A 19,020-nucleotide genomic window follows, 5' to 3' on the forward strand; every position below is an offset into this window, starting at 1 on the left:
AACCTAGGCAAAAGCATGGAGATGGGAAACAGAATGTGATATAAATCATTTGAGGAAAAGCTACAGACTGTGAGGAGGGTTGAAAGGGCCACATTGAGGGATTCAACCATCCTCTTCCTTCTTAAGCCCCTCAATCTTTTTCCTTGATCGGCTACGAGAACATTCCTTTTGTGCTGCCTCATAAAGGATGGTGAACCCTTGTGGGCACAGGATCTGGCCACTCATTGTGTCCACCCAGACTTGGAAGAGTTTCAGCGCTTTCTTGAAAGGCCTTTCAGATTACTCAGGTTTCATGAAAATAAAATACAAACCGAGGGACAGCTGGCTGGCACAGCGGTTTGAGAGCCAGCCTAGAGGTGGGAGGACCTGGGGGCGAATCTGGCCTCAGACACTTCCCCGCAGGTGAGCCTGGGCTCTTACCACTCTTCTATCTTAAAGATGATACTAAGACAGAAGGTAAGAGTTAAAAAGAACAACAAGTTGACCATCATGCTGTTATGCAGGAACCACATTTTTGTAAATTATTAAATGGGATGTGCTTTAGGCAGTATGGAGAAATCCAAAACTATTTTGATGATGTTGTCCAACTCGAGATTTAAAAGGACTCCAGGAAAGGCTAATATCTCAGTCTTTTTACCTATAATTATGGAACATTCTTCTTTTTTCTCTTTTTTAAAAAAAAAAACCTTTACCTTTTTAGTATCAGTTCTAAGGCAAAAGAGCAGTAAGGGCTCGAGACTGGGGTTAGCTGACTTGCCTGGGGTCACATACCGAGGAAGTGTCCAAGGCCACATTTGAACCCAGGACCTCCCATCTCCAGGTCTGGCTTTCTATCCATTGGGCTACTAGTTGCCCCCTTATATTTTTTAAATACGAGGAGCATGCTGGTCTCAGAGAAGCCTGACTCTTAAATATGTCATTACCCTCAAGCCAAGAACTATCCATTCACATACTGTTCAATCTGGTCTGGTGTCTATTATACATAATACGGTCTATTATACGGTTACATTGAGAATAAGATGCCATATTTGCATAGCGTTAGTGAGTTCAGTTACTTACTGAAGGTACGAGGTCCTTGATGGCTCTTCTTATCAGAAAGACAGCAGCTCTGAGCAGGTTCTTCAGATCTTCCTTTGGGGTCCCAACAGGTGTTGCCATTAATCTGTTATACAATGAAAGCAATGCATCTTCTCGGTATGACCAGGTCTTCGAATAAGCTCCAGCAACCTAATGCAAAGAGAAATTCTCATTTTTTAATATAAAATGAAAAATGAAAATGGTTGGTTACATTTGCAGAAGAATATTGTTTGAAGTTCCTTTTGTTTATTAAAAATATTTCGAGTAAGAGGTTTCAAAATAAATGAATGAAGCATTTAAAGCCTAGGAATACCAATCATGGAATTACTACAGGATAAATATATATACTGAAAAAAAGAAATGTGAAACAGGAACAACAATAAATGAAAAGCTTTGCTACTAAAAAACAAAATTAGCCTGTCATGTCATACTGAATGGACAGTATTAAAAGCCCCATCAAGAGACGTATTTTAGAAAACAAAAACCTACAAAAATCCAAGAAGACCATTTCTAAAGGGAGAATGCCTTGCTTTTAATGGTTTTTCTTTCTCTGGGAGATAGGACTACAGTTGACATTTTCACTACTAGAACGGCTAACATTAAAAACAAATAGGTATTCATTTTGAACAGAATATTCATATGTACGTTCTTAAATTTTAGTTTCAGCATCAGATAATTTCATGTACTTTATAATGAAAACACTACTATTGATGAAGGGATTTTACAAGTCAAATTAACATTCAAATGTCTAAGATCAAGCTTTATAAGGACTTTTGGTCTTGTTTCTTTTTACCAGAGTTTCTCCCAGCACGTCTATGGTAGAACTGGCTTCTCTTAGTGCTTTCTCAGTTAAGGGCTCTGGCTCTCCTGCAGTGCTGCCTCTTGGAAGCAGATCTTCTTCAACCTTCTCGGGCTCCACATACACTTCTCCTTGTTGCTTAAGAACAGCTGGAAGAGGTCTTTCATCATAAGGCAATAAATCAACCTGAAAATGAATGAAAATAAAATGATTTTAAATACCTCATATCCTTTGATCTCCTGCTCTGCGGTTTCTTCTCTATTCCCTCACCCTCGGATTTAGTGCTCTCTAAATAAAGGTCATATCTGAAAGATCATTCCTTTTAAGCCATATCTGATATATGGCATAGCAATACTATTAGAATAATTCCTTCATATGACTCGACTCAGAAAAAAAAATAGATAATGGCTTTATGTCCCTAACACCGTCTACGTGTAAGAAAGGTGGTATAAATTCTTCCTGAATTATTATTTACTTACCATTAGAAGTATAAGTTCAACAAGTTCACCAGAGTGGTGTCAAAGTAAAAATTAGCTGACAATGACAAAGTCTCTATTTTTTTCTTGGTAATGTCAAGCTATGTCTAAGCTTGGGGATAAACAGCAATTATGAGGTTCATATGCTTTAGTATATTCATTCACTTGCTGGCCTAAAGTGCCCATTTAAAAAAGGAAATCAGAGGCTAAACAGACAGCTTTCAATTTCATTAAAGTATATATTTTTTTAACTCTTACCCTCTGCCTTAGAACAGATACTAAGTATTGGTTCCAAGGCAGAAGAGTGGTGAGGGCTAGGCAGTGGGGATTAAGTGTCTTGCCCAGGGTCGCCTAGCCAGGAAGTGTTTTAAGGCCAACTTTGAATCCCAGTCCTCCTGACTTCAGGCCTGACACTCTATCCCTGTGCTAGGTAGCTGGCCCATATAAAGGACTTTAATATTAAGAATCTACTATATGTAGCTTTGGTCATGTTATTTCTATGTTAATGATTTAATACAGAAACACCTTGCTGGCTCATATTTTCAAATTCATTTCTATTTATAAAACAAATCTGACAGTTATTTACATCAAATGCAAATACTATTTATGATGTATATGTAATGAGAAATATTGACATGGTTAGAGTAGAGGAGCTCATGGGATGACAAATTTAAGGCCAAAAGGACTGAAAATCAGCTAATCCATCTCCATCATTTTATGGGTGAGAAAATGGAGGCTTTAGAGAAATACAGTGACTTGCTCAGGCCACCCAGGCAGTCATTAGCAGAGCACGATTTGAACCAAGGTCCTCTGTCTATAAGTCAGAGCTCTTTCTACTACACAAATAATATAGATCAGTACTTTTAAAAAAATTATTTTTTAAAAAACTCTTTAACTTCTCTTCTAGCATTGATTCTTTTTTCCTTTGCTTTAAAAAAATTATTAATAGAAATAATTTCTAGGTATATCTCAGTCCCTCCCTCTCCTCCCTACATCATAGAAGGCACCATCTGGCCAACAGATATGTACATATAATGTCTTTTGTGTTTACTTTATTCAGTTCATTCTCTGGAGGTGAATGTTCACAAATTATTCTTTAGATATTATATCTGTAGCTGTATATAATGTTCTCTTGGTTCGACTCATTTCACTCTTCATTATCTCATGGAGTTCTTTCTAAGATCTAAAAAAATTAATCTGCTCATCTATCACTATCACATTCTCTAATCAACAGACATCCTTTCCATTTTCCTGGTATTAGTTCTAAGACAGAATAGCGGTCAGGGCTAGGCAGTGGGCGTTAAGTGCCTTGCCCAGGGTCACACAGCTATAAAGTGCCTGAGGCCAGATTTGAACCCAGGACCTCTGGCTTTAGGCCTGGTACTCTATCCTCTCCACTACCTAGTTGCTCCAATATAGGTTAGTATTAAAGAAAAGAGTACAGAGAAGTTCACAAAGAAATCTGAAGAGGCAGACATGAAAGATAATCAGTGTTTTGGACTTGACCAGGAGAAAAGCTTCTGCTTCAGGGCACACACTGGCCCTGGCCTGGCACACATTCCCGTGGAACATGGACTAAAGGAAATGGGCTTGAAAGCAGGGGGTCTGGGGGGTCTGGGGAGGGTTCCTGCGGCTCCCTGGAATTGGGATGGGTCTGGCTTCGAGCTACTCACATTGATCTTTGAAAGAGGATCTGAGGCTGAGAGCGGCTGCCCGACGGCGGCTTGCATTTTAACATTTGGAGAACTGTGAAGCTGAGACTTGGAAGGTTCCACGCAGGGTTTCTCTCCTGATTGCTCCTCACGGTGCAGCAGCGACTGGGAAGATTTCTGCGGGCGAGGGCTACTAGAATGGACCATAGGTGCCAGGGGAAAATCGAAAGGCTTTCGAATCTACCAAGAGAACAAAGAAAATTTGAAGTCTTCCTCTTCACTGCATAACAACTGTCTGTAAGGGAAACACTGGCCAGAGCAGCTCCAAGACCGAACCCTCAGCCACACAAAGCACATTAAGGGCCATTCCAGTTGTGTCCTCACAGTGCTGGCTATCCAAATGGCAGCACATATGATTATAAACTGATTAATTTGATTAAACCAGAAGCTTTTTATAAGCACAGGCCTGGAGATTACTTAGAGGAGCCTTCTAGTTTTTATTTTAGTTGTTTGTGAGCCTATTCGATCCTCCCCTCCCACCCAGTGCAGACGGCTCAAGGCTGGGGACCCCGTGTGTTATGCATCTCTCTCTCTGTCTTCACAGAGCCATAAGCATGCCAGGTATTTTTAAAAGTGCATGTCAGGTGAATGAAGGAATGCCTTGTTAAACATTTGTGTTAAAATCTGCTTAAAGCCTGTGAGCTCCATCTGTGTAATGCCTGCCCTGGCAATCTTGACGGTCCTGATTTGTCGTTCGGGCCCGCAGCTCACCATCTGGGAATCCAGGAGATCGTGAAGCTCCAGCTGCTGGTACACCTTGGTGCGATACTGCTCCATCTGCTGCTTCTTCTCTTTGGCCAGGTCATAGTCTTCTCTCTCCACAGCACAACGCTTTTCCACATCATACCTGCCGAGGCGCTCCCCAACCTGGAGGCAGAACGTTCACTTCTGATTTCAAGTTTCAATTTAGCGAAGAGGCCGAGGCTATCCCTCTGCAAATATTGCTCACACTGCAAGCCAGGCTGTTTTACGACTTTTAAAAACCCTCAAAATCACCTAAATTTCACCTTTAATTTGCATTAAACCCATTCTTTCTTCTGATGACCAGAACCACAATAATGGGGCATCTTATTAGTATAGCCTGACATACGGTGGACAAATCAGTAAACTTTCGATTTTTGTAAAGAATTTTGATTTTTGTCTGTCCAAGTAACCTGGATTTTTGTTTACATGTTCATATCAACTCATGAGGAGCAAGCTAGAAGCATGCTAACCAGGTTTGATTATTTGAATTTAAGAAGAACTCTGACACTAGCTGTGCAGCCTTGGAAAAGTCACTTAACTTGTTTGCCTCAGTTTCCTTATTTGTAAAATGGAGATAATAATAGCACCTATTTCCCAGAGTTGTTGTGAGAATCACATTTATGCCCGACACATAGTAGACACTTTATATGTGTTAGTTATTATTATAATTATAATTATTATATGACTAAAAATTCCAAAAGATTGGGTTTCAGGTAAGAAAAAGTATTGTATTGATCAGGCTAGTAATTACTAATAAATGAATTGGTCAGTGATCAAAGGCAAATTCATTCAGCTTCCTGAGTAATTAAATACAATCTTGGAAGTTTATTATTTAGTCCTTCCCAAGATATCTCTAACTGGCGAATATTTAATGAGAAGGCAGGCTAATAATTTGTAGTCCCTCTTTGGTTTTTTCATGGTGATGGGGAAAGTCAAATGCCTGGTCACAGGATTCCAATATCTTCACTGATCTAGATGAAGAAATCAGGATAAGCCTGGTTTAGATTGGCCTTCCTAGTTTATCCCAATGAATGACTCAAGGATGTTGTCATTCTTCTTCCTGAACACATTTGGATTAAACTAGTTTTTGTTTACTGGACAAGATGGGGCTTAAAATCTCAATCCTAATTACCCCAGTTTTAGAAGCTCTGGGATAGGGAATGTGAGAGCATCTCTAGGATTGTCAGGACAAAGGAATGAGGAAGGATGCTTGAAAAATACTGAATCTTATTCATTCAGAGCATTATTCAGAAACAAAAATGATATAGCATTAGGAATAAATCTTCTCCTTTATAATTCTTTTCTTCCTACTCAAGTTACCTTTTGTAGATCAGCAATAGCCTGTTTCAGTTTTTTCGCATGATCATAGCGCTCCTTTTGGACAGCTTCTCGTTTCCTCTCATCTAACTTACGGATTATTTGTGCAACTTCTGGATCCTGGTACATATCAAAGGCTAAATCATCCAGGGGAGAAATATAGTCGGGTTTCCTGAAGGAAAAACAGAAAATATTTTTAAAAAGAATTTTAATAATCCTTTCAGTGTTACCTATTAAATATTAAATAAAAATACTTTGTATGATAGAAAGTGCTAGATATGTATGACTTACTATTGCTATTGTTCAATTCTAACTGGTGCTCAATATTGTCATAGATTTAGGGGATAGGAAAGCAGTATAATACAGTCTCCACTGTCATGGAGTCTATTATAATCTTGGGAAGCCAAGGATAACATAAATGAAGCAATTAGAGAATAATAGATATGAAGAGTTGATAAATTGAGTGATATAGGGTATAAATTATGGTAGGAAGTCATAGGCATACTGGTCTTAATTTATCTTGTATATTTTAGCAACCCAATCAAGCCAGGTTCTTGAGAAATATTCCCATCTAGTTCCTTCTTCATCCTAGACCAGCATAAATGGTTGTATTCTACACAATCAAAACTCTTAAAACAAAGTTAAGCCAGCGGTTGCTAAATTTCTGCTGCGGCTCACATTCCATGGTGCAGTGAAAAAAATATGGGATCTGAAGGCAGAGGACTTGTGCTCAATCTTGGTTTTGTCGCTTATTACCTTTGTGACTTTAGGCATGTTGACCTGATAATAACAATACTGGCCTATTCTCTTCCTAGAGCATGTAGCCAAGACATAACAGAGAATTTCTCAAGCCTTAACAAAATCGAGAACAACTACCCATTTCTGGTCATTCATATGAGTACAAATGACACTGCTAGAAAGAACCTAAGAAGTACTGTCCATGATTATCAAGTATTAAGCAAAAAAATGAAAAGCATAGAGCAAATGTTGGGATTTCTTCAAAGCTGCTCAGTGGAGTCAAGAAATGCAGAAAAGAAAAACTGATTTGGAAAGTTGTTCAGCTGGCTCAGAATATAGTGTCTAACAATGGGATTTAGACTGCTGGACAATTGTCTAAAATAAAGAGATGACAGACTCCTACTTAAAGATGGGATTGAGCTGATAGGGACCCGGGATCATGTATTTTTCTGAAGTACTGCAAATCTATTGAAAAGAACTTTAAACTAAAAAGGACAATGGGAGGGGGAGAGAAATGTCTATATATATCTTCCAAGTTAGATACCAAAAACAATAATAATGAGGGAAGAATAGTAGTTGAGACAGTCAGTAGTTCATAGGAAATAAAACCCAAGGAAGGATCTGGTAGTAAACTCATGACCCCAAATGTTTACATACAAATGGTTCATTTAGGATTAAGCAAAAGGAATTAGCAAAGAAAAAAATTGACCTCATAAATAGCAGCAAATTGTCTCTAGATCAAAATCATGATGCTGTAATCGGGGATATGTTATTCCAAAGAAATAAAGTTTCTAAAAAGGGGTGGGTGGGATGAAGTAGCTTTACATATTATGATTAGATTATGAAGAAATCCAGGAACTCAAGCATGGAAGCATGGTGGAAAGCAATCATGTGAAAATTAACAATGGTGGGAGAAACAAGATATTTTGTTGCTGGAATATCTGAATGGAAAGAGGAAATAAATGAAGAATTTGGGAAATGGATCATGTCTGACACAGAAGCAAGATGCAATTGAGAAGAAACACTTCAATTATCCAGACATCTGCTGGATCTCTCTTTCTCTGCTAAGAGCAGAGCAACTATTTTATTGATTTGCTTTAGTTATAATTTCATCCTTCAAAAGCTAGAGGCACCAACAAGGGGACTTTTTCTTCCAGACTTGATTCTAATAGCTGCTTGGTTGTAAATGATGGGATTTCTAGGGGAAAAGTGACTTCTCTATCCTAGAATTTGTACCAGAGGAGAGAAGAGCTGATCCTAGTCTGACATTCATGCCAGCTTTGGGGAAAACTGATTTCAAAGGGGCCCCAAGAAGGACAGGGAGGAGTTCATGTATTAAATTTCTGCAGGGAAGTTAGTCGAGGAGGGAAAGAAAACTGACAAAAAGGAAATTCTGAAAAAGGGATTTGTCTCAAGTGGATACTCAGGGATCTGACTAAACAACCTAGATTTTAAAAAAAGAAATGGACACAAGAGGGAAGCAAAGTAAGGCAATAGGATAAACGGCAAAGTGTGCCAAAGCTTTGTAAAAATAGCATCTGGAATGGTGAAGCTCAGAATGAGTGGATGCCACCAAGAGAGGTTAAAGGCAAAAAGAAGGTTTTTTGGTTTTGTTGTGCTTAGGAGAAAAGGGAAGCGCAACAAAGGGATAGAACCCAAGTTTGGAGCAGACAGGACAAAGATGTCTGACAACATGGAGAAGGTGGAGCTGCTTAGTGTTCATGTTGCTTTGGTTTTCACTGTGAAGGATAATGATCTTTGTACTGGAAAAAAGAACAAAAATGGTTGATAGTGAGCTGACATCAAAGGATAATTGAAAACAATAGTAACTGAACCTCTAAGTTGCCTTTGATAAATTCAGAATGTTTGGCCCAAATGAACTGTATACATCCTTGTGTACTGAAAAGGAAGGAAGAGAGAAAGCAGGAGAGAGGAAGAACTGCAGGAAGGAAGGAAGAAGAGAGAAGGAAGAAAGTAAGGAAGAAAAGAAGGAAGAAGGGAAGGAAGAAAGAAAAAAGGAAGAATAAGCATTTAAGCAGTATTTGCTGAATACTGTCTTGTACTAACTGCATGGCAGCACCCTGCTAAGAACAGATATGATTACTGTAATATTTCTTTTTCTTTAAAAAAACAACAACGACCCAACCCTTATCTTCCATCTTAAAATCAATACTATGTATTGCTTCTAAGGCAGAAGAGTGGGAAGGGGTAGGCAATGGGGACTAAGTGACTTGCCCAGAATCACACAGCTAGGAAGTATCTGAGGTCAGATCTGAAACTGGGACTTCTCATCTCCAGGTCTGGTTCTCAATCCACTAAGCCACCCACCTGCCTCCTTGTCAGTAATATTTCAAAGATCATGGAAAGTGGGAGAGGTACCACAAGACTGGAGAAGAACAAATGTTATTCTGATGTTCAAAAGAGGGAAGACAAAAGAGTATTAGATTTGGATTCCTGGGAAAATTGTGGAAAGAATCATTAATGAGATGGTTGGGAGATATCTCAAGGAAAAAGCTGTGAAGACAAGGAGCCAGCAGGGCTTCATCAAGAAGAAGTTATACGATTCCAACCTTTATTTCCTTTTCAGACAGTTATTAAACTATTATGAGCAGAGTGATGCCTCACTTGAATTTACCTAGATTTTAGCAGGATTTCTTATAAAGTATCCCATCCTATTCCTGTGGCAGAGACAGAGTAATGGGGACAAGACATTAACATGACTGGATGCATTCAGACTGGGTCGGCCACCAGACTCAGTATAAGTGTTGAAAAGGTCTTCAGTGGGGTGCCTCAGGGATTGGCTGGATTCAAATGAGAAGATATTCTATAGATATCCATGTAAAAGATTACACTTGTGTTAAGAACAATCAGCTTCACAAGTTTACAAGTTGAGGCTCAGCAGGCAGAACCTAGCAGTAGTTGGTTGAAAAGGATCAGGGTGTCTGAGTATAGTGCACACTGAAAATAAGCTAGAGTATGGGACATGAGGCTACAGAGTGGTAACGTCCAGGAATAAAGGTTTGCCAGACTGCATCTCAGATACTATATTCAGTTCTGGGCACTACTGTCTAAGGAATACACTGAAAAACTGGAAATCATCACTAGTGGAAGGTAACCATCTCAGTGAGGTGTCTTGTGTCCAAGCCATCTGAGCATCAACTAAAGGAACCAGGAACATGGAGCCTGGAGTGAAGAATGTGAGAACACATGAGGCACACATCCAAGGACAGGAAAAGCTGTCTTGAGGAGGACTCCTAAACGTGTTTTATCTGACCTGGGATGCTGGAACCAGGAACTATGGTTAAATGTTGAAAAAAAAAAAGCAGATTTAGACTTTGAACCACAAAGAAACTTCCTAAAAATTGGAGCTATCCCAGAAGAAAAAGGGCTGCCCTGGGAGAGGGTATGTTCCCTTTCCCTGGAGAACTTTAAGCAAAGGCTGGATGGCCACCATTTTTGGGGATGGGGCCTGAGCATTCCTTTCAGATATGGTTGGACTGATTCATGACTTCTCTGGTCCTCCCTAACTCTAAATTCCAAGATTCTGTGATTACCACAAAGCCCCTCAACTCATCAGGGCATCTGTGAGACTGGACAAAACCACTAGAGGAAGGAGCATGATATGAAGGCTGGGAGTTTCCTTCTTCAGAGTATCAGTAACTTGTCTTACCCCTCACGCTTCACTTTGTAATTGTGGACAGATGACCTTGGGGCAGTTGCCTGTTGCTATGTGGAGCCCTAAATCACAGGAGAAAAGCAGGCCAAGGAGATAGAAGTGGCCAATCCTAGGGAGTGGCAACAACAAAATAGGCTGGACTTCTTTGGGTGGTATATCTTTAATTTCTTGGCGATGTCTGACAAATTCAGTTATCTAGATACAAGAATTATCTGAAGTATACGGTCATCTTTGAAAGGGTAATGCATTATGTTTCTTTTTAAATTCCTGACCTTAATCTGTAAATATATTTATGACAATCCAATTACTGGCTTATTGAGAAATGAGGAGACTATAGAGTACACAAAACAGAATTCTAAGGAAATGCTTTATATTCCTCCAATATTTCAAGCTTCCTAGGAAAATGGTTACAGAAATTCATCTTTCTAAAGGACCAACATTCTTACCCAAAATATGATCCATCTAATCCTGAGTCCTCTGAACTCTGTCCAAGATAATGATCAATCAACTTCTCTCTGGAGGTCTTCGGGGACAAGGAAAAAAACAAACTTAATATCACGGAGGATTCTATACTCAAAACAGAAAAACTATTTTAAAAAACAAACTTTTACCTTCTGTTTTAGAATTCATTCTAAGTATCGATTCTAAGGCAGAAGAATGGTAAGGGCTATGCAATGGGGGTTAAGTGATTTGCCCAGGGTCACATAGCTAGGAAATACCTGAGGCCTCATTTGAACACAGGTCTTTCCAAATCCAGGCCTGGCATTCCATCCCCTGTGCTACCTAGCTGCCCCAGAAAAGCTATGTTGTAAAGACAGCACCACTTAATAGCCTGCGGATTCTGAATGGCTCAGTGTCCCTTGTTAACTAGAGAAAGAGTCAGAAATACCAGATGAAAGAAAAGTTTCACTACAATATAGGAATTAAAACTAGTCACTTTACTATTAATTTTGTTGGGTTTTTTTTTGCATGACAGTTTGATTATACTTTTTTTTCCCAAGAAACACTTTCATTTAGAAATAATTAATTTTTTTTCCTTTGGAATTTTACTTCCCAAACTTACGATATTGCTCTCATCACTGCAGTTTTCAGGGTCCCCGATGATATTAACTGCTACTAAAGCAACCTAAAAATAGAAAATCGAAACAACGGAAATTAAACACAGAGGGTATGAGGCATTTTGGTCCCTTCATAACAAACTACCAATTTGTACTTTTTACTGGTCTCTAAACTACACATAAATGAACATTAAAGAGCTGAATTTCAAAGACTAACTTCTTCATCTACCAAAAGCTAGAATGCTTAATAGAGAAAATGACCTTTAATGCTGTAGGTTGGACATGAAATAAAATTATATAATTAGAAATGGATTTAATGCACTTCCAACATTTTAATTTCATTGAAGAAAATAAAAATTGAAACACAAAATTATAAAAATCTTGGCCTCCACAGTAGCCAGGGAGTAAGATGGACTACTACAATTCTTTCTGCCTTGTCTTTAATGCTAATAATGCACCATTTACATTTTTAAGCCTTAAGTTCCCATCAGTTGCAGACTTCAATATTGCAAGGATTTGTGACTGAAGTTGTAAGGATCATTCTTCTATCCTGATTATGCCTCTGGGCATTGGTGTAGCTGAAAAACCCCTCACCTGGTGGTCTCCCCAACAGTGAAAAGCTGGTAATTTTGCTAAGCTGGTCCTTGAATGACACTCATCCCATGGTTGGGCCCTGACTCAAAGTATTTCCAAATTGGGAGGTGGCCCTGCCAGGGCTTGCACTTTGTGGGCACAGTCTTTGAGAATGTAGGGTAACTTCCAGACCATATCAATTCCATAAGTATTTTACAGAGAAAAGCAACAGAAGGGGCTGCTAGGTGGTTCAGTGGAAGGAAAGCCAGGTCTGGAGATGGGAGGTCCTGAGTTCAAATCCAACCTCAGACACTTCCTAGCTGGGTGACCCTGGCTGAGGCACTTAATACCTAGCCCTTAGCACTCTTTTTGCCTTGGAACTGAAAAAGAAAAGAAATAGAAATGAAGAACCTAGAACTTTACTAATTATTTGGAAATGTGTGGATAAAACTTGCTAAAACTGCTAGTTCAAATATGGGAAATTTTAAAGCACCTATGAAAATGGTTAAGCATTCAAAGCATGTCTACAAGTCAGAGGGAACCACTGAAGGGAATCACAAACAGTCCTGATTCCCGGGAGACCATTGTCAGTGCTTTGGATGTAGCAAAACCTGATGCTTTTAGTTTCTTGCTGTGGAGCTTGGTGAGGGAGAACCAGTGAACCATGGTTTACATTTTCTGGCTCAATTGAGTTCTCCTACACAGTTACAGCCCCAAACCTTTGATCAATGGGTTTTGGAAGTCTGTGTGCGTGCCACTATGCCAAGAAGGTGTGGCAACTCTTTGCAATCATTTAGTCCCAAGGCTGAGTAAAAATCCATTTCTATCATTACTTTGCAAGAGAGGAAACTGTTAAGAACGGGAAATCAGAGGTTCTATGAGGATTTGAGTACAACCTATCATTTACAAATAATGCTTTCAATTTTTTAACAAGGCCGTCATTTCATACGAGTTTGGTGAAGTTTAAATCCAGTCTTAGAGTCTTTTAGGAAAGATGCTATGCTTAGGGAAAAACTGGAAGAGTATGCTTTGAAAATGAAATCATACCTTTCTCTAAAGATAAGAATAGTTATTAGCAGAAGATGTGCAAACTATTAATAACCATATTAAAGAAGGCTCCAATTCGCCAAACAACAAGAGAAATGCAAATCATAACAGCCACAAGGTTTTATTTCACACCCAGCAAATGAATAGATGACAGAAGTTGGGAATAGTCAGTGTAGAAGGAACTGGGGGGAAGATAGGCACCCTGGTGGTGTGGCTGGCAGAGCTATGATTCAGCAATGACCACTGTGGAGAACAGGCGGGAATTAGGCAATGAAAGTGACCAAAACGTGTAGATCCTCGGACTCCAAGATCTCATTATTAGGCATATGCCCATCCTCATCCCCAAAGGTCATAGACAAGAAGAAAGGCTACCACACTCCAAATATTTATAGCTAGCAACACTTTTTGTGGTAGCAAAGAACTGTAAATAAAGCTAAGCTTCTTGCTAAACAAACTGTGATATATGAATGTAATGGAATATTATGGTGCTCTAAGAAATGATGAACATGATTTTTTAATATGGAGAACCATGAAGACTTAAAGGTACTGATGCACAGTGCAGAAAGAAGAGCTAAAAAGAACAAAACAATAGACAAAGACTCCAACAATGTAAATGGAAAAAACCTAAGCAAAACAGCATCACAAAACAATCCAAAGTGAATGCAGCAAAATTTCAAGGAATAAGCATGGCCCCAAAGAGAAGACTGGGGAAGATACTCTATCCCACTTCTCAGCAGAAGAGGGAGAGCCATGGTTGTGGAACACAGCACATTTTCAGACTTTTGTGGTATAAAGATCAGTTTTTTTTAATTATTTTTTTTTTAAACTCTAAACTTCTGTGTATTGGCTCCTAGGCGGAAGAGTGGTAAGGGTGGGCAATGGGGGTCAAGTGACTTGCCCAGGGTCACACAGCTGGGAAGTGTCTGAGGCCAGCTTTGAACCTAGGACCTCCCATCTCTAAGCCTGACTCTCAATCCACTGAGCTACCCAGCTGCCCCTATTGATCAGTTTTGCTTATTTTTTTTCTCTTCTAATTTTTTCTTTTAACAATATTATTTGTAGGGGCAGCTAAGTGGCTCAGTGGATAGAGCACTAGGACTGGAGTTAGAAGGAAGTGGGTTCAAATCTGACCTCAGACATTTCCTAGCTATGTGACTCTAAGCAAGTCACTCAGTCCCATTTGCCTAGTCCTTGCCCTTCTGTCTGGGTTAAGTTTTTTTTTTCCTGTGGGAAGGTTCTTTGGGGGGGGGGGGAGAAGGAAAGATACTTGGGAGATATTTTGATGATGTGAAAACAAGATATCAAAAATGTATTCTTAAAAAAGAAAATGAAATCACAATATTTGACTAGACTAGACAAAACATTTTAAAAGAGTGCTACAACTAATGGGGAAGGTTGATTAATCTTACCTGGTTATATAAGTTGTATCTATTGACATGGTTTTTATGAAAAATCAACTTGAGAAATTGTCCTACAGCATCCACATAAACTGATTTTAGTTCTCGAGCCTTACATCCTGTTTTTTCATTGTCGCAGAGAGACACATAACTGCAAGGACCAAGCAAAATTAAAGAATTTTATGTCTATAAGCATGTGCAATTAAGTAAATTGTTCCTTCATTCCTACTGGATAGTTATATTGAAAAAAAAAAAAAAAACAAAAACCAACCCACCACTACCCAATACAGAGAAAACTGGTGAAAAAAAGAATTGCCCCATAATGAGTGGCTGAATTATTATCTGGAGCAATATACTTCTTCGAAGGGAAAAAGCTCTGTATCTAAAAAGCCAAATGAGAACTAGTAATAAAAGTTACCATAGTGATGTGGTTTAAATCTTTTAACACTGTATGCAAATAAACTAACAATGTTATGTCAACATGATCCTAGTTGGCAGTTTACACTGAGAGTTGATCTATATTTTATGAAGCGCTGGGAATACATTCTTGACTGATAATTCAACTTTTAGGAATTATGTTCTTTCTATATCCACAGCTATTGCCCAGTTATGAATGATTAGGCAATGAATTGTGAAGCTAAACCAAACTATTTCCTTTGATTATTAAAGCCACACAAAACTGGTACTGAAGCTCTATTTCCAAGAAATTATGCAAATTTTGACCCAGGTAGAAATTTAGATCACAAGACTGACTAAAGTTAAGAATTAACTTTGTACTTTCATTCTTACCCAAGCCTTCGAAATCGCTCTGCTTGATATGGTGCAAAATATTCAGGCAAACTGTCGCTAATATAAAACTCGATTTTACTGGAAATCATATACTGGTGAGCAAGTAATTGAAGTTTTCGAACTCGGCATCTCTCCACCATCTGAAGGACAATTTCTTGAGGAAACTGGCAAAATCTGAAAGAGAATAAATTTCTCCAAATTAAGTTTGTATTTACAAACCTGGCCTCTAGATGTCATTTAACATGAGTCTTTCTTAATTTCAAATTTCTAGTGAAACATTTTGAAATCATTTTGTGAAGATATCTGCTTCCTAACTAAGCAAAAATGTGATGGGATCGAAAGATTCCAACCAGAAGTGAATGCTCTGTAACAGATGCCATGAGGACTGGATGAAGGAATTGAGTATTGTTAGCCCAAAGAAGATGAGATCAGGTGGGGACATGAAGAATCTGAGAGGCTATTTCCATGGAAGAAAGGTTAGACTTATTCTTGGGGGAAGGCCAAAATAGGAGCAATCTGAAAAATCCAAAAAAAGACAACAGCGTTTGTACCCCTTAGGACAGCTCTCCTGAACCTGCAGACATAGAGTTAACTCTGCCCTGATCTTGGGAGACTTTATTGAAGAATACTTTCCTCTGCTTTCCTGAGATGTGCTTGACCTAAGGGAATTGTCTTGTGTTGAAATCAGGGGGCCACTGGGACATACTCAGTTATAAACAAGAAGTACACATTTTACATGGGGTAAGTGGCCTAGAGCAGCACTGGTGAACCTTTTAGAGATCACACGTCCAAACTGCAACTTCAAGCCAACTTGTGAGCCCCCCACACTACCCCAGAGAGTGGGGGGAAGAAGTGCTGGCATTGGGTGGCTGGACAGAAGGGCAGGACATGTAACAAGTGTCCTCGGGGGAGAGGGGGAGGGGAGCAGCCCCCCCTCCAAGGCCACCATGGCTTCGCCAACATGGGTCTAGAGTCAAAGCAAGTCTAGGTACTTCCCACCTTAAGAACAGATCATTTCACCTTACAAAACACATAAGCAGAGATCTCTGACGTTATCAAGATTAGTCCTTCACTTAGTAGAGCCTCTTATGTATAGAAGTAACTTTAATAACCCATAAGTAAGTCCTGAACTGAAAACTAAATTATTGGCTATTCATTTGGCTCTTGTCAACAGTAAGCCAAAGTAAGTGACAATCTCTAATTTAGCCTGCGTTTAACATGTACCCATCGAAGGCACTGGGGGTCCAAATACAGAGATGACAGACTCTATGCTCAGGGAATTCGTAATTTAATGGAGGCGAGAAAGGAACACAAAGAATTTATGACACAAGGAAATAGGGGCTAAGTAAGAGCAAGAGTGCCTCAGTGGATAGAGAACCAGGCCTAGTAGAGATAGGAGGTCCTGGGTTCAAATCTGGTTTCAGACACTTCCTAGCTGTGTGACCCTGGTAAGTCACTTAACCCCTATTGCCTAGCCTTTACCACACTTCTGCCTTGGAACCATTACATAGTATTGATTCTAAGATGGAAGGTAAGTGCTTTAAAAAAAAAAAAAAAAAAAAAAAAAAAAAGATGGTACTAAAACACCCATAGCTCTGGGCTGTCAGCTGGGGGAGGGGTCTCTTTTCACTGATGTAGATGACAACTCCCAGATGTCTTCGGAGATAGTCTTCCTATGCTGGTGTGGCAGCAACAATCATCACCATATGGCTACCTTTCTGGTTCCCACCGACAGTTACAATCCCTCTCAGTTGACCAGATCTAGATTGAGGCTTGGTGGGAACAATGAAAGTGGAGGCTACAATGACAATAGTCTTTAAGAGTCCGAGGTCCTCTTGTAAAAAATGCCAGAGGCTTTAAAAGAAGGAATGCCCTTTGATTCAGCAATATCACTACTGGGTTTGTATCCCAGAGATTTTTAAAAAATGGGAAAGGTTCTGTTTGCACAAAAGTATTTATAGCTGTGTTTTTTGTGGTGGCAAAAAATTGGAAAATGTGGGGTTGTCCCTCCATTGAGGAATGGTTGAACAAATTGTGGTATATGATGGTGATGGAATACTATTGTGCTGCAGGGAATGATGAACTGCTTGATTCCTTTCTAAAAAAATTTTATTATTATTATTTTTAGAATATTTTTCCATGGTTACATGATTCATGTTCTTTCCCTCTCCACCACCTCCTCACCCCCCCCATAGCCGATGCACAATTCCACTGAGTTTTACATGTGTCATTGATCAAGGCCCATTTTCATATTATTGATATTTGCATGGGGGTGATCATTTAGTGTCTACATCCCCAAGGGTATCCCATCAACCCATGTGTTCAAACTGAACTGCTTGATTTCTATCTGGAATGACCTACATGAAGTAACGCGGAGTGAAATAAGCGGAACCAGGAGAACATTACTGTGATACTGTGGGATGATCAAATGTGATTGACTTTACTACTAATAGCAATGCAATGATCCAGTACAACTCTGAGGGACTTATGAGAAAGAACATTCTCCACATCAAGAGAAAGAACTGTGGGAGTAGAAATCCAGAAGAAAACACATGATTTCTCTTGTTTATATGATCTGAGGTTTTGGTTTTAAAGCTTACTCTCACAAATGAATAATATGGAAATAGGATTTGGGTGATAATATATATAAAACCCAGTGAAATTGCTTGTCAACTCCAGGAGAGGGGAGGGAAGAGAGGAGGAAGGCAATTAGAATCATGTAACTATGGAAAAATTTTTTTTAAATGTCAGAGGAAGACTTCAGTGAGTGACAAAAAAGATTTAACTTTAAAAAAGTTAACTTGTACTCAACTTTTTAACATAACATATACTTGCATGAATCATTTTAACATGTCAAAAACAGTAATTTCCACTCAGATTTGGAAAATAAATCTTCCTCTGATATAACAAAAGTAGTCAAGCACACTCAAGAATATGGAAGAGGCCACATGGTACAATGAGGCATCAGAATCAGGACCCTTTTCTTGAAGAAAATGTAACACAGAGAATGGACTTCAGATTTTAGAAACAGATTGAAGTCAGAGGTTTGAGACATTTTATATAAGTTTCAAGACAGAGATATGGGTGTCACTTCAAGGTGGTCAGATTATAATGAGCTAAATTGTAGAAGAAGTGGGTTTTATGACCACTTTACACTTCTGATCATTTGATTTACAATGAAACCAAGGACCTAGAATTCAAGGAAACATACATTGTCCCCGAGGGACACAATGTTGTTACCTCACCCTCCATTTCCTTTTAATTCATTCATTCATATTTATCTTGTATTTATTTTTACCTTGGTGATCTCCATCCATTAACAGTTGGTGCATGGACCATTAATTCTTTTGCATTGAAACCATCTTCATGTCCAGATGAACTGACGACTACAAACCCAATCTTGTGTGGCATTCTGTACGGTTGGGCTGTTCATAAAAAAAGGTAAGATTTTTTTTTAAAGTAAAAGAACTCATAGAAATATCAGAATTATTACAGAAATTGTTATTAATTCCTTTCATATTTATTTTAGACATGTTCAGGAAAACAAAATTTAAGTAATTCTTAATTAATACTTAATCAAGCAATTACTTTTCTTTAAAATAATTTCAAATTTTTAT

General features: G+C 38.8%; 1 protein-coding gene across 1 annotated transcript in view; it reads right to left on the minus strand.

Moving 5' to 3' along the window:
* Window positions 1–18,814, minus strand: part of CEP104 (centrosomal protein 104) — a 39,681-nt gene extending 20,867 nt beyond the window's left edge. The window contains exons 1-10 of the mRNA XM_044667640.1: window positions 18,702–18,814; window positions 15,404–15,577; window positions 14,627–14,765; window positions 11,603–11,665; window positions 10,986–11,062; window positions 6,129–6,297; window positions 4,776–4,931; window positions 4,026–4,244; window positions 1,871–2,062; window positions 1,060–1,227 (exon numbers count right to left, since the gene is read on the minus strand). Coding sequence (XP_044523575.1) covers window positions 1,060–1,227; window positions 1,871–2,062; window positions 4,026–4,244; window positions 4,776–4,931; window positions 6,129–6,297; window positions 10,986–11,062; window positions 11,603–11,665; window positions 14,627–14,765; window positions 15,404–15,577; window positions 18,702–18,814 — 1,470 coding nt within the window. The remainder of the gene's footprint in view (window positions 1–1,059; window positions 1,228–1,870; window positions 2,063–4,025; window positions 4,245–4,775; window positions 4,932–6,128; window positions 6,298–10,985; window positions 11,063–11,602; window positions 11,666–14,626; window positions 14,766–15,403; window positions 15,578–18,701) is intronic.
* Window positions 18,815–19,020: the final 206 nt, after the last annotated feature.

This window comes from Gracilinanus agilis, chromosome 3, assembly GCF_016433145.1.
Source record: "Gracilinanus agilis isolate LMUSP501 chromosome 3, AgileGrace, whole genome shotgun sequence".
NCBI lineage: Eukaryota > Metazoa > Chordata > Mammalia > Didelphimorphia > Didelphidae > Gracilinanus > Gracilinanus agilis.